The sequence below is a fragment of the Podarcis tiliguerta genome (genome assembly GCF_965153285.1).
Source record: "Podarcis tiliguerta genome assembly, chromosome: 5".
Lineage (NCBI taxonomy): Eukaryota > Metazoa > Chordata > Lepidosauria > Squamata > Lacertidae > Podarcis > Podarcis tiliguerta.
The window spans coordinates 23054781-23080971 of NC_139538.1; the positions used below are offsets into that span (position 1 = coordinate 23054781).

The following is a 26191-nucleotide window of genomic DNA, read 5'->3' on the forward strand; positions in this document are numbered from 1 at the left end:
TACCTCTCACATTTCCTTCCAGAGGCAACCATCAGATTGTAGACAGATCGACCAAGGCATTGTGGGGGATTCGCGAGAGAGGATGACCAAGAAATTGGGAGGGGAAAAAACACCCAAAAAATTAAAAAAAAAGAAAAGGGGGGAAAGGAAAAAAAAAAGATGGGGGCTTGTCACACGCCTCCGTCACAGTGGCATTCTCGTCGCCCCAATCCTCATGCAACTGCAGTGCAAAGGGGGGGAAGCAGAGGAGAGCGAGCGAGCGAGCGCGCGCGCGAGAAAGGGAGAGAGACAGTTGCCGACGGCTGTGCGCTGCACACTCTTATCTGTAATGTCTGGTTTCCGCTGCTGCCTGCAACTGCCCCTCCTCCACGCTGCAAAAAAACCCGACCAGGAAGCGGCTGGGCGTACTTTGTGGAGCCTGCAAGAATGCACACGGAGGAAGGAGGGCTTGCATTTCAAAAAAAATAAAAAATGTGTGCGTGTTTTAATTTGCAGGGGGGAAAAAATCCACCCTTCCGCGCGGGGTTGCCTTTTTTTTAAGTAGGAGGGAAAAAGGGAAGCCAAACTTTTTTCTCCTTTTTGCAAGCTGCTAGGAACTAGCAAATCCGGCCGGTACAGTGGGGGGTGCAAAAGCGGGCAAAGCGGCGGAAAAGCCGCCCTCGGGACCCCCTAGGAAAAAGCCTCGCCTTGGTATCTTCCGGATTTCATGGGTGAAACGGAGAGAGGCGAGAAAAACAGCCTCGGAGTTGCGCCGCCAGTGCGGCACATGCGGAGGGCTCGCTCCGGGGAGGGTCGCGCCTGGGCCGGCGTGGGATTTGCGCGGCGCGCGCTGGGAACGGGGAGCCCGCAAGGTTAAGGTGAAGAGCCCGCAGACTTTGCAGCACTTCGCTGCGAGGTTACTTAAAATTCTCGGCGCGCTTAAGTCGCCAGACGCCCGCTGCTTCCTGGCCTTTAGTTCCAGACCTTCTCGGTCATTGGTGTGTCTTTATTTGTGGCACAAATGCTGCGTCTGAGCCAAGATGCTCCTTGAGCCAAATGGCAGATGACTCTACCATTCCTGGCTGCCGCTGGCAGGGTGTGGCTGCATGACTCAGTTCTTCATATGCGCACGTCCCTGCACCTGGAAAGTTAGCAGCAAATCATTTATGCGCTAGTTTTCTAGGTACAGGGTGGTTATTGCTGCTGTTTTAATGGGAGATTCGTTTCCTGTGTGCTGGTAATCCTGGGTGTGTTCATATGCTTTGTAAAAATATTACTTTGAGGGCTTTTCCGGCGAACTTGTTTATTCAGCATTTATCCTAATTTGCTTCCACTAGGCCTACACAGTGGCTAGACTATTAGCATTTATCCTAATTTGTTTACAAAGTGGTTATTCGACAGTGAGCATGCATTCATCCTGATTTGCTTGTGGGGTGTTTACACATCTTCCCATTCATCCCCTACTTCCCAGTGCATCTTGCATCTCGCTCTGGAGGGAAGGACTTGAAATCAATGACAAAACAATGGACCTGAATCAATGGATTTAAGTTACAAGAACGGAGATTCCAATTTAACATCAGGAAAAACTTTCTGACAGAGCTGTTCATCAGTGGAACAGACTCCCACAAGAGGTGGTAGACACTTGAAGGTTTTTAAGCAGGGGTTGGATGGCCATCTGTCATGGATGCTTTCGCTGAGATCCCTGCATTGCAGGGGGTTGGACTAGATGACCCTGAGGTCTCTTCCAACTCTGATTCTATGACCAGCCTGGATAGCTCAGTTTGAGCACGGTGCTGATAATGCCACGGTTGCAAGTTCAATCCCTGTATGGGACCGCTGCTGCATATTCCTGCATTGTAGGGGGGTTGGACTAGATGATCCACAGGGTCCCAACTCTACAATTCTATATTTCACTGACACTTTCCAGACAGCAAAAAGGTTTTGTTTTGTTTTGAGTGGCTTTATCACATTAGGGTGACTGAGCCCTTTATAATCCACTTTGATCGTGCAAACCTAACGTATGCACTTGAATCTCTTCTGCAAAATACCGACAAGCTAGGTACACATGATCAGCTTAAAAAGCAGCAAGGCCATTCTTTTTCTCAGTTTGGATCGAAGCTGGTTTTTTGGGGGGAAAGGCATCAACATGCAGTATTGCATAAGATATGATGGGAGAGCTGTGGCTTGTGGCTAACGAGTGTAGACCACTTTCCAAACGAGAAGTGATAGGGCACTGTTACTGCAGAGTTAACAGTATTGTGTATACAGTCACAGCCTTCAGGCCCCCTGGGAGTGAGGTAGTGGCTCTCGCTGAGACTCTTGCATGTTATTTGTGTAGCGTGGGTGGGATTGTGAAGGTCCCAGGGGGACAAAGCGAGCAGGGGTTGGGGGTTTCAGAAGTTGGATGTGCATCCTAGCCGGTGTATGGTTTGCATTTCCATTTGCATTGCAGATGCAGAAAATTCAAATACCGATCTTCAGTCGGTTGGTGCATCATTTGTGAAAATGGCATCGGATGCCCTGATTTAGCACATTCTGCTCAAGCCGCACAGTACTATTTATACTTACTGATTCTGCACCAATCCCATAGGAACCTTTAGGGCACACACAGGAGAACTGAAAGAAAACTATATGAGGAGCAGCAGATTCCACGTAGTAGAAATATGCAAAAAAAAATATCAAATCTATGCGATATTAAGCTCGCCCCCTTCCTGTTTCCCGATAGAGCATTGGATCTAATATTATACCCAGAGTAGACCAATTGAAATGCATGGCCACGATTAACATGTGCATTAATTTAAATGGGTCTTCTCTGTTTCAGGAGCATGCCCATTTGATAGGGAAAAGCTGCCTCTTTAGTTGCATAAAATTTTCTCTGGCATACCTAGTTAACTTCCATAGCAACGAAAACTCCTACAATTAATTTCTACTGGTGCTTCGTGGTGACAGAACACTCACCTGGAGCTGCAGGTTCAGATGCAGAAGTGATCCGCCAATCTACTACCCAGCCAAGTTCAAGATGTTGGTACTAACACAGTTTGGGTGCTATACAGTTTAGCACTGGGTTACTTGAGAGTCCGCCTTATCCTTTATATACCCAGTAGGTTGCTGTGGTCTGCAAGAGAACTTCTGCATGTCCCAAAGATCTCAGAAGCCTGCTCCACAGTAACTCGGAGCAGAGCTTTCATTCTGGCTGTTCCTATTGCTACATGTATTACGTATTAAATTCATATACCGTCCTTCACTCAAAGATCGCAGGGTGGTTTAAAATACAAAATGAAAACACAAAATACATAACATAGCTAACAACTCCCCCAACACATCTACAAGGCCATAGATCATTTCATCAACCCAAGATGTGCTTGAAGGGGAATGTTTTTGCCCAGCAAGCCTCCCTGTGGAGAAAGCACGTTCACAAATTGGGAGCCACCCCAGAAAAGGCCCATTCTGTTGTTTATTGCCTTGAGATCTGCTGGAGGGCGTTCCACAAGGCAGGCTCCACTACCAAGAAGGCCCTCTGCCTTGTCCCCTGTAACCTCTCTTCTCTCAGTGAGGGAACCGCCAGAAGGCCCTCAGTGATGGACCTCAGTGTCCTGGATGATGGGGCTGGATGATGGGGGTGGAGACGCTCCTTCAGGTATACTGGGCCGAGGCCGTTTAGGGCTTTACAGGTCAGCACCAACACTTTGAATTGTGCTTGGAAACATACTGGGTGATGGTGATGCTATCTGAGGAACATAGGAAACTGCCTTAGACCAGCCAGCCATCTACCTCAGGAGTGTCTACACGAACTGGCAGTGGCTTTCAGTGGTGCCAGGCAGGGGTCTTTCCCAGCCTTACCTGGAGATGCCAGAATTGAACCTGAGACCTTCTGCATACCAAGCAGGTGCTTTGCCACTGAGCTGCACACCTTCCCAAATAGCTGTGTTAACCTTCACTTTGTGTTACAGCAGACTATAGGAATCTGCCTTACATGGAGCCAGGCTATGGGTTCATATAGTTCAGTCTACCCAGCAGATCTCCAGGGTTTCAGAAAAGGGTCTCTCCTCTAGTCCTATTAATGCTTGGCATTAAACCTGGAACCTTTTACATGCAGAGCATATGCTTTGGCACTGCGTACATGAACGTGGGTTCGTGTCCCATTTTGGACAAAAAGATTCCTGCATTGCCGGGGGTTGGGCTAGATGAGCCCCCTGGTCCCTTCCAACTCTAAAATTTTATGATTCTATGAAATTAACATTCCAGGCATCATACAAATAATGGGAGACTGGGGTGGTAGGATTCTGGAAGACACCACTTCAAATTGCAAGGGCTTCTCACTTGGAAGTGCATCCAGGGCAAAAAAGAAGAAGCTTCTTCCATGTAGCAAGCTAGCACATCACAGAAAAAGCTTAAGTGTTGGCCTAAGATAAAGATTCAGTGTAGTGGGAGGGAGCATGCAGAAAATAAGACCGCCTATCTACAGCCTCAAGTGGTACAGTCCAGAGTTTCCCCAAGCCATTCTGCATAATGTGTACATAGAAGTGACCCAAGTCTGGTTATGGAAGCCATGATTGTACAATCATTAACTGGGATTGGTTTCTGTGCAGCTGCAAGCTGACTACAGAGAGGAAACTGAGCACGGACAGCGTAAAGTAAGCTTCTGGAACCTCTACAATGACAAATTAAATCCCAGTGCCCTGAAAAGGCCATCCTGAATGCTCAAATCTGACTAGTCCGTGTTTAAACAGAGTGCCTTTTCTGCTGAAGCCTACTTGTAAAATCTATGTGGCCACTGTGAAAAGGAGTGCACTTGTCAATAATACCAGTTGGGATTTATAGTGTGCTCATAATCAACCTGGTGCTCTGAGCAGAATGGCACAGATCTTATCTTTCCATATACCTGAAGGAGCATCTCCACCCCCATCGTTCTGCCCGGACACTGAGGTCCAGCACCAAGGGCCTTCTGGCAGTTCCCTCACTGCGAGAAGCCAAGTTACAGGGAACCAGGCAGAGGGCCTTCTCGGTAGTGGCACCAGCCCTGTGGAACGCCCTCCCACCAGATATCAAAGAGAAGAACAACTACCAGACTTTTAGAAGACATCTGAAGGCAGCCCTGTTTAGGGAAGCTTTTAATGTTTAACAGACCACTGTATTTTAATACTTTGTTGGAAGCCGCCCAGGGTGGCTGGGGAGACCTAGCCAGATGGGCGGGGTAGAAATAATAAATTATTATTATATAAGCGTAGTGAGTTACTGCCTACCACAATGATTTTAGAATAATCCCAGAGGGTCCAGCTCATCCTTTTCTCCTTTGCACAACCGATACAGACACCCAACAAGGCCATAATCAGAGAAGACCCATTGAAATAAATTGACTTTGTTTATTTCAGCGGGCCTTCTCTGATTATGACTAAAGGTGGGTTTCATCCATACTGCACGTGTGCGTGGATGTGTACACTTCTGGAGATAGTATTATGGAGTCATCAAGTCATAGAAATGTAAGAGTTGAAAGGGATCCAAGGGTCATCTAGTCCAACCCCATGCAATGCACAAATCACAGCTAAAGCATCCATGACAGATGGCCATCTAACGGGACATACCTAGCTCTCACCTCAGCAGTGACCTTGAGTGTACAGCCCATTCTATTACCTGCCAAATATTTTGGACTACAACTCCCATCAGCCACACAGGCAATGACCATTGATTATGGCAGCTATGGTACAGCAGCATCTTGAGGACTCCAGTTTTCCCTTTTCTGATGTGGGAGAAAGCAGTCCTTGCTAGCATACTGTAAGGCCAGTAGGGGAGTGGCAAATTCAGAAGTGCAGGGACCCTTCATTAGGTCACAGCCCTTCTGAGCTGATGCAAAAAAATCTTATAGTTATACAATATTAATAATTAGGGACTCATTGCAACAAGCACTGCAGAGCTCCACGAGTTGCCTGCCTTTCAGCTAAATCTCCTATTTTCTGTGCACATACACGGGGAAGTGATTTGCAGAACCCAGTATCTTCTTTTGTTGTGTTTTCTGTGAAGTCCCATTGTGCATGACAAACCTTGCACACTGTTCTCTTGAAACTGAAGCAGCTTGTGTTTTCAGTGTTCTTAAATGTAAGCTTTGGAGAGCAGAGTGGTCAAAAAGCTCCCCTTTCATGCTGATTGGGCAGCTCTGAGACTCTCGAGACACAGATTCTGCAGGGACTCTGTGAAGAAATAATAAAGGGTGTTTGACCCGGCTACCCCTCTCCCCCCATGACCTTGGATCACTACCCCACTATCTTAAAACATGCCCCATCTCACAGATTTTATCAGTGACAAAGCACGATCTGCTTTTATTTTATTTTCCTTATGTTTTCAAAAGAGACCAATCCTTTAAAGCTCCAGACCATGCATGTCTTTCTGACTGCACAACTCTTCTCTTCTTTTGTTCTGAACGTCAAAAATCACTCTGCATAATTCAACACAGACTTTTCTTTCCACCTAGTCAAGCAGCCTCTTACATTGGCTGGAAAGTTCTCTTATAGTGACCTCCATCTCGAGAGAAAGAGAGAGCGCAGGTGAGTGTTTGTTTTCCCATTAAACGCTGTTCTCATCCTCGCACAGAAGCACTTTGTCTCTCCCGATTTAGTCCCCCTAGATCTTTACTAAATATGCCAATAGCTGCCTTGAGGTCATCTTGGGGCAGAGAGGAATTCTTCAGAGAACGTATTATAAAGAACTAGAGGGCAGGCAGTAGCCCCACTATATCCTGAAGGTGACCTTGTACTCAAAACTGCAGAATGACCCACCCCACCAGCACCAGACATTGTACAGAAAGCTGGAAAGGGAAAGCTGCCATGACACCGACCTACAAATGAGTCATAAGGAGTCAAGCCACAAAGAAAATAACTGTCTACGCAGATGAATATAATATTTCAGGAGCTTCTGCAGCCGTCAAAAGCTTGCCATTCTAAACCACAGAAGCGAGACTTCCTTGCACCCTCCCCTCAACGTCACAGGCACAGTGAAGTTCTGTCTCGCTCTCAGTCAACATGGCAACATAGGCATCAACACCAAAGCATAGCACTGACGAGCTTTTGTTTAGTTCTGAAATAGCACCACCCCCAATCCAAACGGAGCAGCACGTTTTTAAATGTTAAGATCCCACCAACCAGTTGTTGGGCATCAAACAGGGACGACTTCAACATTTTGAAAGGTCTCCATGCATGTTTTGTGAATCGGGTGTGGGACCTATGCTGGCCTCTGGCACCCCTAGCCCCCAGCCAGCATCAAGGGTGATTGGAGTTGTAGTCTAGCAATATCTGGAAGGACACAGGTTCCTCATGCATGCCTTAGATTGAACGTTGGTCTGATCCAGCAAGACTTTTTCGCTATTATGCAATCCAGTTGTTGGACTGGAGTGAGGAACCCCATGCATAGTGCCCATTTACTCATGGGATTGCTCTTTCAGCTAAGGAGGCACACATCTTCTAGATGCGTTTGCCCCCAAATGGATTGGGGCATCTGTTTTACAAGGGGAGGGGAGCGGGTGTCACTGTGGTCTAAACCACTGAACCTCTTGGGCATGCTGATCGGAAGGTCAGCAGTTCGAATCCGCACGACGGGGTGTGCTCCCATTGCTCTGTCCCAGTTCCTGTCAACCTTGCAGTTCAAAAGCACACCAGTGCAAGTAGATAAATAGGTACCGCTATGGCGGGAAGGTAAACGGTGTTTCCATGTGCTCTGGTTTCTGTCACAGTGTTCCGTTATGCCAGTAGTGGTTTAGTCATGCTGGCCACATGACCTGGAAAGCTGTCTGTGGAAAAAACAGTGGCTCCCTTGGCCTGAAAGCGAAATGAGCACCGCAACCCCGTAGTCGTCTTTGACTGGACTTAACAGTCCAGGGGGTCTTTACCTTTACCGTTTACCTGTTACAAGTGGCTTGTGCAAACTACTCACAGGACGGTCAGAACAAAACAAAGCATGCAGTCTAAGCTTTAGATCACTTTAGGTGTATCCAGCACCAGTCATACTCAGAGCAACCCGCTGAAACTAAAAAACACAACTAACTTCAGTCCCTTCATTTCAGCGGGTCTACTTTGAATATAACCTATTGAATATTAACTATATATCAGAATTGTAAGACCCAAAACAAAGTTTTATACTGCATACATTTGAAGTTTGTCAACATTTCTGAATCTGAAAACCACAGTATTTTGTTTTGAAATTTCACTTTGATTACTACTTCTTTTAAAATGTTAAAAAGCAAACAAACCCCATGTTACTATGATATTTATTGCAAAGCACTGGGCCTTTTCTGATACAGCTACCTATGTTACATTTGGATACAAATAGAAAATGCCACAAAATATATTCTCACCCCATGAACACTGTTTGGTGCTTGTTCTTTCTGGTGAATATCCTATCTGCTTACCAGGCAAACTGGGTTCAGTACTCTTGCAGCAGCTGCTCAAAACTATTGAACTTTTTTTAACGTTCAAATGCTTCTATAATTATAGTAAAGGCACAATCCAGGCTTTTCCTTCATGATTGGGATTGCATCCAAAAAGAGGTACTTTCTGTATTTGAAGCAGCTGCTTATTTTACCAGGATATATAGTATCTAGAAATACATAACCCACTCTGTATTATACCATCAGAAGTGAGAAGCACACATCTCCAACTGGTAGAAAGTTTATTGACCAGTGCTAAACTTTGCACTGTTCAACAATGCAGACTGCTTCAGAAGAATCTGGGAAACAGCAGTAATAACTAAATAAACCTACCAAAGGAAAACTTCAAGCAATAACTAGCAGGGCAAATTTATTGAGAAATTGATTTTATTTATCCAATTTTGGAATGAAAAAGCGAGACAATATTTATCCATATAACTCTTTCTCCTGAATATAATAATTTATCATTGTGAAAATCTCTCTCTCCCCCCCGCCCTTCATTTCCCCTTTTAAAAATTACATTAGACTGTATAACTAAACTACAAAAATGCAGGAAAGGAAAAACCCAAGTTATCTGAATTTTTAGTATGCATGAAAAAAAGGAACCTGCAGTTGTTTCTGGGCTTTTAAAATAAATAAAGTATCTGCTTGCTTCCACGTACAAACTGAAGCAACGGAAGTTAATGCCTGTGGTGAAACATTTCACGTGATGAAACCCTAAAATATACATTGATTTCGAGGCTTTCCTTCGTCGTCGTAGCAGTGCCTCAAATTTTGACTTTGCCAAAATTGATTTCCCAAGTCTCTTGTTAAAATACTGCAAGTCACTGTTTTAATAAAGAGAGAGAGAGAGAGAGCAGGATAGTTCAGCCTTAGCTTTGCATCTGTTCCTATGTGAAAATTATGCTCCAAGCAGCTTGTAAGCAGTGAGCAGCTTGTCTCAAAATGTTACATTTTGTCCAAACAATGTTTACCTCTCTGAGACTGCAGAATTTTTAAACAGGGCACAAATCTATTTTCAAAGTGCAATTCAAAGAGGTTGTTTTGTGTTGTTGTTTTTTTCTTCCTCTTCAAGCCCACAAACTTAATTTGGAGTTGGAACTACAGGGAGTAATTTGGAAAATTGTTGCCTTATGGCCAGGGCTATAATACTTTTTATACAAAGTCTACACCACCTTTCTGCAGGTGTAAAAACTTGCTGATACAGCATCACCAGCCAGAGCAGCAAAATGAAATTTAAAGCAGACTATGCATGGCCTATCCCATAATAATCGCAACATCCTTATTAGTATACAATGGGCAAAATTGATATCTTCAATGCAGGTGAATCAAATCATTAGAATATAAGAAAAACCTGCTGGACCAATGCTGGATCTAGTTCAGCATTCTGAGAATGATTTTTGAGAAGAGACGATCAACCCTGTACACAGCATTTCAGATGAAGCCACACCATAAATTTGTATAACTTGTATAATTTGTATATACTTGTATAACTTGTATAAATTTGTATAATTTGTATGTTATGGGCTATTTTATTTTCAATTCCTTTCCTGGTGATCCCTAGCTCAGAAATTACCTCTCTCTCTCTCTCTCTCTACAGCTGGCATACTGTGAATTGTGAAATAAGGTATGACCATAATATTCCAAAAGCTCTGTTGTTTTGAGGTACATCTTTAAAACTCCTTTAAGTTAGCTCACTTCCTTTAGACGAGGGGCAGCATCCAGTAATCTGGACTGCATCTGATCTTGTTTCAACAGTGGTTGGATGTTGACAGTAATTGAGTGCAGTTCTTGGTGTGTTGTAAGAAACAATATCTGAAAACCCAATATATCTCCTCCCAATTCCTATACTGCTGTTGCTGACCATAAGAAGAGCCTTGCTGAATCTGGCCCAAGGTCCATCCTATCCGGCATCTTTTTCTCAAAGAGCCTACAGGAATGCTGCCTCCCTCTCTCATTGCTATCCCACATCCAGCAGCATTGGGTACCAACTGCAGTTTTGTACTTTGACAGGTGTTTCACTTTGAGTACTTAATAGCATAGGGTTGTTACACATATCCCAGGACAAGAAGCCCGGTTTTGCTCAGTGAGGACATATAAGCAGCTGTGTCTCTCTGTTGAGCATCTCATCACATTCTTGGGTCACCAGGAAGGGAGAGAAGATGCAGAATGTGAATGGACCCTTAAATTATTAGATGAGGACATTTGATTTTGTTGTTCTTAATAGTTCTTGTATTATTTATACTGTATATCAATCAATAGGGACGCAGGTGGTGCTGTGGGTTAAACCACAGAGCCTAGGACTTGCCGATCAGAAGGTCGTCAGTTTGAATCTTCGAGACAGGGTGAGCTCCTGTTGCTCGGTCCCTGCTCCTGCCAACCTAGCAGTTCAAAAGCACGTCAAAGTGCAAGTAGATAAATAGGTACTGCTCTGGCAGGAAGGTAAACGGCATTTCCGTGTGCTGCTCTGGTTCGCCAGAAGCGGCTTAATCATGCTGGCCACATGACCCAGAAGCTGTACGCTGGCTCCCTTGGCCAGTAAAGTAAGATGAGCGCCGCAACCCCAAAGTTGGTCACGACTGGACCTAATGGTCAGGGGTCCCTTTACCTTTATATCAATCAATAGAGAGATATTTGTGATTGTTTTATTTGCATTTGATAATATTTCATAATTGTTGTGATCCTACTGGGGAGTTTTGTAAAAGTGGAGCTCTTTACAAATATAATGAATATATATATTCAACCCACCATGTATAATGAATATATATTCAACCCACCATCAAGAAACTGTTAGGCAGCCAAACAAAAGACAAGAAATTGGATGCGGCAGGTGGCTCTTCAGGCGTGAGTGAACTAGGCGTACACAAACATACACAAACACACATCTTTTGCCACCTTCCATGAGTTGGAAGGTGAACTTCTGAAGTAGAGAGTGTCAGGCTCTTGTGGAAGGTCCATACATGATTCGGAACCCTGATCATCCAAATAAGACATGGAGCTTCCTTGATTACATGAGGCTCCAAACTCCAGAAGGTTGCCCTCCAACTTGTAGAGGGCAATGGGGGGTGCTTATGATAGAATCCCATAGTTGGGAGGGTACCCGAGGGTCGTCTAGTCCAACCCACTGCAATGTAGGAATATGCAGATGGCCTGCAAAGGGGGTCAAAACCGTGACCTTGGCATTATCAGCCCCATGCTCTAACCAACTGGGCCCATTCGTTCCCATTCGTTTTACATGTAAGTAGAATTCTTGAAGAGATATTGCCTCTTGTAGTATATTTTATTTTCTGTAATAATAATAATAATAATAATAATAATAATAATAATAATAATAATTTTATTATTTATACCTCGCCCATCTGGGTGTTAATAGCACCCAATATTTTTCATGCGTCCAGTGCTATGCTGTTACTATCTATTCTGAAAGGCCAACAAAGATAAATAAAAACATCTGAATGATATCAAGAAATCTCCCACATGATAGTAGCTCCCGCAGTAACTGTATGAAGGTCTCTTACAGACAGAATAATAAATAGCAACTCAGTACTTAAAAAAAAATAAAAATGATCTACTTCAACTTTGGGGAGGGATTTTCATCTATAACTTCAGCCCAGAGTTTGATTCAATTTGCCATTATTTGTAGGCCTTTAGAATTAAGTTAGAATCCAAGCAAAACAAACCCCTGTGAACCTTGCAAAGGACTCGACTGCCTAACGGGAATGTTTTGACTGCTCCCAGAAGCTGCCTTAATCAACCCAATATATTTTTATGCTAATTTTATTGAGGAGGAAGTACTTAAACATTTTGTGTGTGTGTGCTGTTAGTGCAATGTGAATTCTTTGGTGAACAATGGGTGTGCTTTCTTAGACTGCAGGAGCATGCAAGCATATAAATAGCATTACAAAATTATAGCTATTTCTTGCACCACACCAGGAATTTTGCCTGAAAATAGAGTCTCTGTGCTGTGGGCAAGGTTTGACTTGTATATTTGATTGGGCTCCAGTCCCGTAAAAAGGTACACCTGATAATAGGGCAGTCTTTGTGAAGGAATCTCTCTGTCTCGGCAAGCTCACTCTATTTAGGGTCAATTTGCTGCATGGGTTTTTGAAATTTTCCCTTCAGGTGCATTTAAAAATGGCACCCTCTTCAGTAAAGGTAAAAAAAGGTAAAGGATCCCTGGATGGTTTGTCCACAGACAGCGTTCCGGGTCATATGGCCAGCATGACTAAACCATTTCCGGTGCAACGGAACACTGTGACAGAAACCAGAGCACACGGAAACACGGAAATAGGTACCACCATAGCGGTACCTATTTATCTACTTGCACTGGCGTGCTTTCGAACTGCTAGGTTGGCAGGAGCTGGGACAGAGCAACGGGAGCTCACCTTGCTGCAGGAATTCGAACCGCCGACCTTCTGATCGCCAAGCCCAAGAGGCTCTTTGGTTTAGACTACAGCACCACCCCTGTCCCTGCTCTTCAGTATGCAGCACTCATTGCTAAGGTGATTTCCAAAGACCCTCTGGGAACTGCAACCTATGTCTTTCTTCCCTTCTTTGACCCCAGCACCCCACTTGCAGCATCACTGCCACTTATGGATGGGGGTGGGTGGGTGAGGTTGGGATGCAGCAGAGTAGAAGGGTTAGTTCCAGTGTTGTCCTACAGCCCCTCCTGATTTAATGACGTGTCCAGTTTGTCTCTAAGCCTATTGCCTGGAAATGGTGGATGGCCCCTAGGCTGAGATGCAAAGGGCAGAGTGCTTCATTATGCGAGGCTCCCGGGTTTTCCCGCTTTCTGATAGCAATTGTTGGTTACCCAGGACAAGGAAGGCACTCTGAAAGTCTGTGCGCTTCAGTGGGAATCACAAGGGACATGAGTTCAATCAATGAAATCTTTATTCTGGTCATAGACCAGCATAAGTAGGGTGGGGAACAATCATTTAGAATCTGTAAAACGTTTTGGAAAGCTAAAAAAATATTAAAACAGAAGGTATATCTAAAAGACTGTAAGAATCTAAAAAAAGAAAACTAAAAGAAGGGTCAGGAACATTAAATGGATATGGAAGAGCATAAAAGGCTAGTATATAAAAAACTACAACTATCAGTTTAGAGAGCACTCTGATGTGAGTGTTCATTAAATCTAGTTTGTGGCTCAAATTTTGAACTCTGCTGTGCAGAATCTGGCAACACTGTTTGTTGTAGCAGGATTGGTATCTGACAGCAGCAGTGGGGTATAAAACTACCCTGGGTACTTATGGAGTAGTGGGGAGATGAGGCTAATATGAATGTCTCTATAGTATAGGCACTGGAGAAGCACATGCTCTGTTGTTTCTGTTTGTCCAGAGCCACAGGGGCATTGTCTCTCCGAGTTAGCAATCTTCTTGTAGGACATGAGTTCTGCTGCACCCACTTCCTGCTTGTGAGATTCCCATAGTTATTGATCTGAGTTGTCACTGTGAAAACAGAATGCTGGACAACATGGACCTTTGGTTTGATCCAGCAAGGCTCTTCATACATTCTTAACGTTTTCACAGAGCTGATCCAAAGGGCACTTTGTGCTAATTACGACTTCTTCTTTTTGCCACAGAGGTGGAACTAAAGGGGAAGTAGCGAAAGGGTAGAGCAATTATGTCCCCTTGAACCTTATAGGTCCACGAATGTGAAAGCAGCTATTCATCGAAAGATACTGTTGTATTGTAACCAAGGAAACTGACTGCGGTTTGCATATTCCTTTTTTTTTTAAGGACCAACATTTTATTTCGCTTATTAAAAATAAAAACAGAGGAAGTGCTTTTGTAATCTATGGCACTTCTCTTAATTGCAGTGTAACTTTACACAGAGTTTAAAAGATGTAGGTGGTGTTGCTCCTTAATGGCTGTGTGCTTTAGAACAAGCCAATTAAGGAAGCTTATCTTATGACCCAGCCGCTAATCCAGCCACTGACATCTGCCCTACAGCAGAGACTTACACCAGCCAACTGACAAGAAGATCAGAAGACGTTCATGGAAACTGTGTCATCTCTCTCTCCCTCCCTTTAAGTTCGGCTTCCTCTTCATATGTCAACAACTGATAAACTCTTGCAAAACCAAAACTGCTACCAACTACTGAATTAACTCCCATTGCAGAGCAGGTGCAAAGCCTCACATTTCGTCTCAAGATTTTGCAAGCCACATGCTCCCCCTAACAGTGAACTGAGGTGGTGAGTGCTGAGAAAAATGGGGCCATAGAGAAACTAGAGGGAAGTATCAGGACGCGGCCAGGAAACCCCAGTGCTCTTGCAAAAATACAAACAAAACAACCGCCTTAACCTTCATCCCCCGCCCTCCTGCGTACCAAAAAAACCCCCTAGCTTGGGAGTACTGATTATTCTCAGGAGCCACAAGATGTTGAGTGTCAGTTGGAAACGAAAAACGAAACTGGAGAGGGGAAAGGGGGAAATTCCCTTCCTTGAGCTCCTGAGAGCTTATAGTTTCCTGGGGACTAACATGGATGGAGCAGACATGTTGCAGAGGAGGCTCAGGAGTGGCTGGTGGAGAAGCCAGCTTAGCCTAGCTGCTGCTTTGCGTTCCAGCATCACAATGAGTAGCTATTGCTGCTTTTGGGGCTAGCGTAGGGGCTTTGCAATGCTCTTGTCGGTACGCCCACAATGCCCTGGCCTTGCCACTGCTATTCTACACCCCAGTAGGATGCAGTCATGCCACTGTTGGGAGGCCAGTGCCATGCCACCAACCCAACCCACCCTGGTAAGGATCCACTGCGATATGTAGTTTCAGAGCCCACTTCGCGTTTATAATCCTTTCTTTGTGCTCTTGCTACCACACAATTCTGATGAACTCCATTCAGAAGTGGTTCTTTCCCACCAGATAACAACAACTTTATTATTTGTACCCCATCCAACTGACTGGGCTGCCTCAGCCACTCTGGGCAGCTTCCAACAAATATAAAAACACAACGAAATGCCAAACATTTAAAACTTCCCTATACAGGGCTGTCTTCAGGTGTCTTCTCAAAGTTTTCTCGTTATTTATTTCCTTGACATCTGATGGGAGGGCATTCCACGGGGCAGACGTATATATATTTGCATGGCAGAGTGTACTATAAATGTTTGCCCATGTTAACCTTTTAGAGCCCCATGCAACAGAACAGAAACTCAAAGGGCATACAGTGTTGTTAGAGTCTTGATGCGGAAGATGCCTCAACATAGCCAGTACCTCCATGGGAGAGGGAGGTGTAAGAAGTTCTGAGCTTCTCAAGAGAGGGGAAGTGGGATCCATGCTTACTGGGGACTTGAGTCCAACTAAATCAATGAGACTTCCTTCTATGTAGACATGACGGATGGGTGTATCTGTCAGTTTTCAGTTCCTCTTTTTTGAAGTTTGCAGTTCAGTTCATCCCTTTTCTGCATCACTCTGCAATTTTTGTTTAAAGTCATCATGGGAATTCACCAGCATTTTAATGTACTTTTCTCCTACTGTAATATTCATATTTTTGCAGGCACTTTTGTTCTCTCTCTCACACATATACATATGTGTATGTTTTCACTAATAAACACATTTAAAGGCACGCTTAGGTAGACATATTTTGGATAGAAAACTGAACTGCAAAATTCACAGAATTGCAGATCTGGAAGGATAGCGGTGCTTTCATTCACATACAGTTTTGGAAAATGCAAATTAGGTGGGTTCCTATTAAAATGCAAGCTGAACCAAATTTCTTCCCCATTTCTAACAGACATGACTACAATTGTGCAGTAAGTTCAATAGTATAATGGCTGCCAACATAGCCCAATGTATGTCTATGCAGAAGTCCAACTATATTCAACTTCCTACACCAGGAGGGCACATGGTAGGAGGGATCTGGGCACATAACAATTAAGTGTTGTTGTTGTTTTAAAGGTTCTACAGGGATCTCCATCACCAGATGATTGACCCAAATTAATGTATCTTGTTTGGAAACTGTGTGAAACAGGCATAGAAGAGTAACAAGAAGATGGCAGTATTTTTTGCTGCAAACTTTTGGCCATTCAAAAGAGAGGGGAAGAATGGATGTTATAGCAGATTTCTGACTCTCAAACTGCAGCATGAGTTGGCATGGAAGCAGGAGTCTCTAGTGTCAAAACGCTGGCAGGAATTTTGCAACCTCCTGGCACATATCTTGTCCCTTTATTCAGCGTTGGAGCCAAAAATGCTAAGTAATTACTGAAAGGTTACAAACATTAGGCTCAGTTATTAGCAGAGCCTCCTGAAAACTATATTGCTAGCATTAGATCTACCAAAAAAAACTCTTCAAGATAACCTTTCATTTTCTGCCTCCGGAGAAATCTCCAGAATCACCTTTATTTTATTTTTTTGCAAGTTCAATTGCCCATGAAACTATATCAAGGATGCGTCAATGGAAACAATACCATGGGCAGAGAAGGCTCAGTCCTAAAGGACAGGAAAAAAATAACTTTAGCCTTAATAAAGTTAATGCTGAATTATATGGAGAATTATTTATACAGAGAAGCTCAAATTCCCAGCATTTATGGAAAAGGATAATAATTATTTTCAGAGAGCTTGATCTCAATAGGAAGAGGTGGTGATGGGTTGCTTCACACAAAGCTCTGGCTGTGTACAATCAGTGGTCCAATTTAAACACTAGCTGGGGGCCCAAGCAGCTTAGATGGTTCAGCAGGGCTGTGCCTCTATTCACCAATGTGGTCACTAGACCCATTTTAGTGGTCTAGTTTTCATAGATCTATGGGCCAGGGCATTGCATTCTGGGTAAATTAAAACATCAGGCAGCTGCTGCACCAAAGACCTAGTGAGAACCGCACCTGGAATACTTAGTCCAATTCTGGGCACAGCAATGTAAGAAGGATGTTTACAAGCTGGAACTTGTGCAGAGGAGGGCAACCAAGATGATCAAGGGTCTGGAAACCAAGCTAATGAAGAATGGCTGAAGAAAAGAGGAGAGTGAGAGGAGATATTATAGCCATCTTCTAATATCTCAAGGGCTGTTACATGGAAGAGGGAACAAGCTTGTTTTCTCATGCTCTGGAGGGTAGGACTCGAACCGATGGCTTCAAATTACAAGAAAGGAGATTCCGACTAAACATCAGGAAGAACTTTCTGACAGCGAGGGCTGTTTGGCAGTGGAACAATCTCTCTCAGGAGGTTGTGGACTCTCCTGCCTTGGAGATTTTTAAGCTGAGATTGGATGGCCATCTGTCATGGATGCTTTAGCTGAGATTCCTGCATTGTAGGGTGTTGGACTAGATGACGCTTGTGGTCCCTTCCAGCTCTACAATTCTATTATTCCATGAGTAGGGCAGTAAATGATGTTGCTGCCACCACTGTGATAAGAGTAATAGAAGAAGAAAAATATGCAGCTGCATTGGGGGACACGGATTTGTGTGTTGGTGGCGATGGTCTTGTGCTGTGTGCCCCCTGGTACAAACATCTATTAATCAATAGTACACAGTACGATACTTGGGTGAACTGCACCTCATCAAATCATTTTGCAGATATGCTAGATCGTCCACATTCTTTCAGGACTGGTTTAACTGCTTACCACTTTCGGTATATTTGATCACCCACCTTCAGGTTTCCTTCTGTCTTGTAAGGTGTTCAAACACATTTCCTCCAATAGCAGATCCTGCTAGATGAAAGCAGAGTCAACGGCAGGCAGCAAATTCTACAAAACCCCAACTGCTACATCAAAAGCACCAGCTCTTTGCAAAAACGCAAGCTTTTCAGCAACTGAACTAAAACAAGTGTTGCGGAATCTGAAAATTTCACATCAGAGCATGACTCTTTGCAAGGTCTTAACTCAGGGGTCAGCAAACTTTTTCAGCAGGAGGCCGGTCCACTGTCCCTCAGACCTTGTGGGGGGCCGGACTATATTTTTTTTTGGGGGGGGGTGAATGAACGAATTCTTATGCCCCATAAATAACTCAGAGATGCATTTTAAATAAAAGGACACATTCTACTCATGTAAAAATATGCTAATTCCAGGACCGTCTATGGGCCGGATTTAGAAGGCGATTGGGCCGGATCCGGCCCCCGGGCCTTAGTTTGCCTAGGTAAAGGTAAAGGGCCCCCTGACCATTAGGTCCAGTCGTGACCGACTCTAGGGTTGCAACGCTCATCTCGCTTTATTGGCCGAGGGAGCCGGCGTACAGCTTCTGGGTCATGTGGCCAGCATGATTAAGCCGCTTCTGGCGAACCAGAGCGGTACCTATTTATCTACTTGCACTTTGATGTGCTTTCGAACGCTAGGTTGGCAGGAGCAGGGACGAGCAACGGGAGCTCACCCCGTCGCAGGGATTCGAACTGCCGACCATCTGATTGGCAAGCCCTAGGCTCTGTGGTTTAACCCACAGCACCACCCATGTCCCAACGGGTTAGTTTGCCTACCCATGCCTTAATTCCTCCTCTCGATAGTGGAATGCTCACTTACAATCAAGGGGTGTCAGAGAATTCCAGTGGAAATTCCAGCAGTTTACATGTTTGTCTGTGGTCTGGAATAGAAATCAGTGATGGAAATATGACCAGTATTGGCCAGAAACACACACAAGTAGCTCAAGCTTCCTGCCTGGAATGCTGGGGAATCCCAGTGTGCTCCTTGGTGGCAAGGGGACTTCCTCAAGCAGCAGGAACTGCTTCGGCCTCCTCCTTCTTCTAAGAGGCCCTTGGTGGGCAGGAGAAGGGAGAAGTGGGAAGTGATGGAAGGCCCTACTCAATCCACGCACCATAACTAATCCCATAGGGGAGCTTGATTTTACAGCTTACACGAATGATATTCCTCTTCCTGAGAGGTTTTTCTGCAACTCTCTTGATGCTGAATGAACCAGCAAAGCAGAACTACCCATCAAACATGGTGGCATGGATTAACTTAATGCTTTCTCTTTGAGCATATACTTTAAGAAATTTATGGATTTATTTATGTATTTATGGGTTGAAGCAGGAATCGCTTATGCTTCTTCTCACACTACTACTTTGAAACACCTGAACCATGGATATGCTCCTTTATACAGTGGTACCTCGGGTTACATACGCTTCAGGTTACAGACTCCGCTAACTCAGAAATAATACCTCAGATTAAGAACTTTGCTTCAGGATGAGATCAGAAATTATGCTCCGGCGGCACGGCGGCAGAAATGGGAGGCCCCATTAGCTAAAGTGGTGCTTTAGGTTAAGAACAGTTTCAGGTTAAGAACGGACCTCCAGAATGAATTAACTACGTAACCAGAGGTACCACTGTAATCCCATTCTGCTTGCTTGCTTGCTTCCTGCTCTGGCCAGAAGCAACTGAATTACCCCAGTCATTTCTTATCTATCCTCCACTGTCTTGTGGGTTATCTTCAGGAGAAGAAAAGGCTAAGAAGTAAACCCTACACAAATCTGGACTGGAGTCCCTAAGACAGTTGGATGGCGCCCAGTACACTTCCTGTCAGCAACTCCTGCAGCCAAGCTGATGGCAAACATATGGCTCTGCTTTCCTTTGGACCGCATCAGAGAGGCCGGGGTGGGGTGGGGTAGGGTCTTGTCATCTGGGCAGCCCAGGACCTCCATACACACTTCTCAGGCCTCAGCTCTGAGAAGGTCACTTCAGTGCTGCTAACACAGCAGCTAGATTTCACCACCAGAGGGGCACTCTGCTGTTGTTGACGGATGCCAACAATTGTATTTCAGCACCACCCCACATTCAAAGAGTGAAACACCTACTTTCAGGATGTGCAAGAGAAAGTGTGGGGATTTATAATTGAGAGAGTTGCTGAAATGCACAAGTACAAGTAGATTTCAAAATCTGGAAGTAAGGCATTATGTGTCCTTTCCTTCTCTGGAGATGTTTCTTCAAAGTATTCCCCACCATACTCAGCTGTGTAGAGATAGCTGTTTTCCAGAATCGTGGCCTAAGGCAAAAATTCTGCATTCTCCTGGCACAAGCTTTGTTGTTCCTTTAATCAAAGCTGATCAGAAATGCTGAGTATTCGTTGAAGGGTTACAGACACTCCGATGACCTACCAAAAGAGCTTTCCCTAGCTTTTGTAGCCAGCACTTTAGTTGTTGGATAGTTGCCTGAACAAAAACTCTCAAATAATGAAATCTATGAGGCCCTAACACTTTGTGTACCAAACATTATCTATGGGAAATAATGGTCTGTTCAATTTCTAAATTCTAATCTAAGCCCTTGTTTAACTTGCTGTAAAAAAAAAAAGAGGAGGGGAGCCAATTGCAAGTTGATTAAGACCCTTTGCTAAACCCAAGAAACTGGTGAGCTGAGATCCAAGTCTTGCAAGCTTTACTTTCAAGATTGTCTCTGGAAATCAAATATTATCTTCAATACCATTCAGACAGGATGTGATGTCCGTAGTGTTGGGAGAAGAGATGAGCTCCGATAAAAGAACCAGTTATTTCCTGGGGATGGTGATGTTGAACATTGGTTAAACTGAGTAAGAGAGCAAGTTCCGTCAAAGTTTGTATGCTTGTGCAGAAAACCTCTCTCCTGCTCTTACTGTTAGGAAGAACTTCCTGACATTAAGAGCTGTTCGACAGTGGAATTTGCTGCCAAGGACTGTGGTGGAGTCTCCTCCTTTGGAGGTCTTTAAGCAGAGGCTTGACAACCATATGTCAGGAGTGCTCTGATGGTGTTTCCTGCTTGGCAGGGGGTTGGACTCGATGGCCCTTGTGGTCTCTTCCAACTCTATGATTCTATGATTCTATGCCTTGCATGTGAGAGCTCACAAGCCGTCTTTGATGCCAGTCTTTTTTAAAAAATGAACTTTTTGTGCTGAACTGTTCTCCGAGCTGAAGCTCAGCTCCCTGTCGTTGTTTGTGTGTGTTAGAACTATTTGTGCATTCTCTCTATCATATTCATGTGCGGATCCTGTACCCCGCATTGATCTCCATGCCTGTCAGCGATCAACAGCAAGCATTGCCAGAAAAGATAAGAAATGAACAATCCTTAATTTCTTATGTGAAGATGTCGAAAGAAGAATGGCAGACAAAATTAATGGACTATGCAGAATTGGACAAAATGACAGGAAGGATTCGAAACCTGCAGGACCAGAGATTTACAGAAGATTGGAAGAAGTATATGAATTACGTGAAGAGCAACTGTAATCAACAAATTACACTAGTAGGACTACAAGAAGTTTTGTAAGCAGAAATATACGAAGTGTTACAATGTAGAAAACGATAGAGATATTGGTTATGAGTTTGAAATGTAATAGGGAAGATAAGAAATGCATATTAAGAGATTAGACTGGAAAATTTTCAGACAGGACTGATGGAAGTAAAAAAATTTGAATTTGATGTAAAAGCATGTTTGATTACTGTTAAAAATGATATGTTAAAAAACTAATTATATCTATATCTATATATCTATATCTATATCATCTATATCTATCTATATCTTATGTGACGATGTCACAATGTTACTAAATGTCTGTCTCAATGTAAGAAAGCCTATTTAGCATTTGATTCTCATAGTAGTTAGCCAGATGTCTGTGTGAAGCCTGAATGTCCGAAAGCCTATCTAGCATTTGATTCTCATAGTAGTTAGCCAGATGTCTGTGTGAAGCCTGAAGGCAGGACATGAGCACAGTCGTACTTTCCGCAGTTGCGATTCCAAGCAACTGGTATTCAGGGACAGACTGCTGCTCATAGCGGAGGCAGGCAACATGCCTCTTCGATGCCGTGACTTTCAGAGTATCACTTGGTGCCTCTTTTTTTGTTGCTGGGGAATATATGAATAGGCCATAAATCCTAGCATTTCAAACTTTAGTTGACATATTGTGATGGATTTCTTTTCATTTCTCCAAAATTCCCAGGGCCTTAAACAAATGGGAGTGCTGGCAGCAAATATATACATACTGCCTCCTGAATAACATTGCTGGATAACATGAAGTACGCTGTCAATGCCAGACCTCCGACTGCAGTTCCAATGGGTGATATCCAGTATAAGCCGTACTCAGCAGACCTATGGAAATCAACAAACTAGGGATCATTAATCTCAATGGGTCTACTCTGACATCATTGGAACACCACCCATTGTTTATAGTGGCTAAGTTATGATCAGACTATTTGGGTCACTTCAAAAGCGCAATTATTTTTTTATTTTTTGAGGCCCACTCACATTCCTGGAATGGCCTCATCCAGAATCGGAGTAAAGTTAAAATTAATTAATTCATTCATTTTACAGGGCTTAAAAAAGAAAAAGAAAAGCAAGCTTGTGCCAAATGTTCATTTTCAACAATTTTTAAAGATATGTAGAAATTGAATTAAGTGGCAGCTGCCCGGTTTTCATGGACTGCACCTTAAACAACTCATGCTGAAACTGTCCACATGTTCACTTAGCAGTAGCAATTCTAATAACAACAACTTGTGCCTCGCCTTACAGTTCTGGGCCATCTTATCTGCCTGATATGGTTCTAAGGCAGTGGTAGCCAACACAGGGCTCTCTAGACATAGTTGGACCTGATGAGAGTTAGTCCAACCGCATCTGGAGGATACCACATGGAATACCTCTGCCTTCAAGGTATGCATTGCCAGTGTTGTAGCACCACGGAGTTGGGTGTTCATATTCACACATAATATTCTCGGTTCCACAATCCCAAAGTTGGGTTCCTAGGCTCCCTTCTCTCCTTCATTTCTCCCTCACACATAATGGTTTGATTTTCCCGTTCCTATTTTAAACAACTTGCTGTCATGTTGCCAGTCGAATTTGCTCGTCCCTTTCCTCGTCATTTGCCTCCATGCCTGGTGTGGTGCCTTGGACTGCTGGATATGGACCAGGATTGGCTGGCCTTAGTCCAAATTGCTCTTCAGCCATGAAACTTGGCCGTTGCACTCAAGTTCTGCTTGCAAGCTTCCCATGGGTATATGGCTGGCCAGTGTGAGAGCAAAATGCTGGACCAGATGGGCCTTTGGCCTGATCCAGCTGGCCTTTCCTTGTGAGAAAAAAAGACTATTGATGGCTACCAGTCATGACGGCATATGCTACTTTCAGAATCAGAGACAGCATGGTTCTGAATGCCAGTCGCTGGGAACATGAGGGAGGAAGCACAATTCTGTTCATGCCCTGCCTATGGGCTCCTCATAGTCATCTAGTTGGCTCCTATGGGGCTGCAGCCTTTTCCCTGGTCAAGCAAGGCTTTAGGAGTATTATGAGCTTTGGCTTAGAGTTATTTCAGTAAGCAAAACCAGGCACCAAGCAAAGGTTGGAGGGTGCCAGAGTTTTATTCACTTTTCACTCTGAACATTTCCTAGCTATTAGCTATTTGTTCAAGTCCCATTAATCACTTAATGCACTAGTCATTTTCGACTATTGAGTCATATTCATTCTCCTCATGCATCTTCTTGTCAGAGTCTCTAGCAGCTACGAATACAGGCTGCAATTTTTGTGTGCACATCCTTGACAATTCCCATCGAATTCTGTGCGGCGTCCGAGAAAATAGGCAAAGGAATGTGCCAAATGCAACAACATTATGACCTACACAGGTCATAATGAACTCCACAGGTTGTTTATGCCCCTTTATATGGCAACATTGCAGCAAGCAAATTAACAGGGTCTCCAGTAAATTTTCCACAGTAGAAATCAGGGGTGGCCCTGATCTGCCACCCTGAAGCAAGTTTTTCTGCACTCTGAAGACCCTACTAATTTTGTCAGAAGCAGCAAAGGTTGTTTTTTTGTTCTGTTTTTTAAGTAGACACAGAGCTAGGGTAGGCAAGGAGATTTAATTCTCTCTTCCCAGCCCATCACCTTGACAAATCTCCTCCTCAACCACCAGACTGGTCATTTGATGAGTCAGAGGCTATAATCTCTCTCCCCAGCTAATGACACAGATTGATGGAGAGGGGCTGTCTGTGTATATGTCCTGTGGGCTTGCATGTGAGATTATGTTTGTGTGGGGTGGCTATTCCCACTGTTGGCATGCCCCCCCCCCCGAGGGGTTGGCCAAGTGTATGCCCCTTGGGTCAAAAAAAGGTTGGTCACCATTGATATAAAGCCTTCTCCATCGCTTTGGTGTCATGAGCAACCAGATTTATTGCTGGCACAGATTTGCGGCCTTATGCATTCCTAAGAAGTTGCTACCCCATTATATCCCCTCCCTGGTCAGTGACTGGGGCTGGAAGGAACATTTTGGGAGGAGAAAGGGAAGGGGGCTTTCACAAAACGATTATGGAGGCTTCTTGGCCTCAGCACTGAAAAGGAAAGAGGGAGAGTTTCCCTGCTTTTGATTTTCAATGGCTGGTCTCCTCCTGAATTTTGTTTTATTATGTATTTTGTGCTCTCATTTTGGTTTTTTTTCTGTTGTGACCCACCTTCTGATCTTTGGATGAAGGGTGGTATAGTTAGTTAATAAAACAACAACAATAAGGCATTGGAGAAATTTAATCGATAATTCTTTGAAAGGGTTTAGAAAGAAAGGATGTAATATTCTATGTATTGTCCAAAAAAGTATAGCTTAGCACAGTTAAGATTATTTTCACTGCTGTATCAAAGTTACAGCTTTAGTAGTAAATTGTACAAGTTCTACTACTTTATTTCTTTAATGTCTACCCTACTTTTCTACGAAATAATCAACCAGATTATGGAGACATTTTTAATAGGAAAATATCATGGAACAGAAAGCCAATTCTTTTTCCTTTGTCCCTCCTTATATAACAGCTAAGCACTTAACATGTTCCAGCCTTCCTTAGCCAACTAGTACATTTATTTTATGCCTAAGCCTCATCATAAACAATATACGTGGCGGCAAGGAACAGTTCTCAAACATCTGCTAAACAAGGGGAACACAGGATAAATCTTTAACACAAACATAGCTATACCTGCCTACCAGTGTTATCGATGGAGATGAAATCCAGGACCTCAAATTTATCTTCAAACAACATTTGCAGAACCAAATAATGCATAGCAAATGAACTAGTGATCTCAACTATCGAATCTTACCTTCAGTGTGCAGAAGGTTCATTTGCATCTACCACTGCAGCCTAGCAACGAACACACAGCATCAAGTCACAAATGTTTATGGTGCCAGTTCTTATTCATACTGTTCAAAATGTCTTCATTCTATTTCTAGGATGTTTTAAACACTGATTATATCAAGAGATAAATGCACCTGTTCTTTTTCAAGCGGAGTCCTGTCTTGCCCATCATAGGCAATCGGTGGTCCTTTATTTTATTTTAAAAATAGACATTTGTTCACGCACAGAGGCGGAGCTAGCTGCTCTGACACACAGAGCGGTGCACGTGCTGTGCTCCCGGGGGTGTGGCGAGCGTCCCAGGGGCTGGTGTGGCGATCACACAGGGTCCCCGAACGTTTGAAAGACCTACACTGGCTCCCAGTACGTTTCCGAGCACAATTCAAAGTGTTGGTGCTGACCTTTAAAGCCCTAAACGGCCTCGGTCCAGTATACCTGAAGGAGCGTCTCCACCTCCATCGTTCTGCCCGGAAACTGAGGTCCAGCACCGAGGGCCTTCTGGCGGTTCCCTCATTGCGAGAAGCAAAGCTACAGGGAACCAGGCAGAGGGCCTTCTCGGTAGTGGCACCCACCCTGTGGAATGCCCTCCCACCAGATGTCAAAGAGAAAAATAACTACCAAACTTTTAGAGGACATCTGAAGGCAGCCCTGTTTAGGGAAGCTTTTAATCTTTACTAGGTTATTGTATTTTAGTGTTTTGTTGGAAGCCGCCCAGAGTGGCTGGGGAAACCCAGCCAGATGGGCGGGGTATAAATAATAAATTATTATTATTATTATTATTATTATTATTATTATTATACAGCCTATTGATCCCTGTGCCACCACTGTGCTC

At 43.9% G+C, this 26191-nt stretch overlaps 1 protein-coding gene and 1 long non-coding RNA gene across 32 annotated transcripts in view; one reads left to right on the forward strand and one right to left on the reverse strand.

Moving 5' to 3' along the window:
* The window catches only part of MBNL1 (muscleblind like splicing regulator 1), a 178483-nt gene extending 177497 nt beyond the window's left edge, over nucleotides 1-986 (reverse strand). For 11 of the 31 annotated variants that reach the window (XM_083442822.1, XM_083442836.1, XM_083442821.1 and 8 more), the window contains exon 1: nucleotides 4-328. Coding sequence is in view for 4 of the 31 variants with exons in the window: in XM_083442808.1 (XP_083298934.1) it covers nucleotides 4-32 (29 nt within the window). In the remaining 27 variants the exon portion in view is untranslated. Of the gene's footprint in view, nucleotides 1-3 lie in introns of all 31 variants that reach the window. The other 20 variants (XM_083442844.1, XM_083442833.1, XM_083442827.1 and 17 more) reach the window with 15 other exon arrangements.
* LOC310678757 lies at nucleotides 735-24754 on the forward strand. The gene is made up of 3 exons (XR_014511941.1): nucleotides 735-857; nucleotides 6446-6518; nucleotides 22206-24754. It is a non-coding gene; the product is annotated as an uncharacterized lncRNA (long non-coding RNA).
* Nucleotides 24755-26191: the final 1437 nt, after the last annotated feature.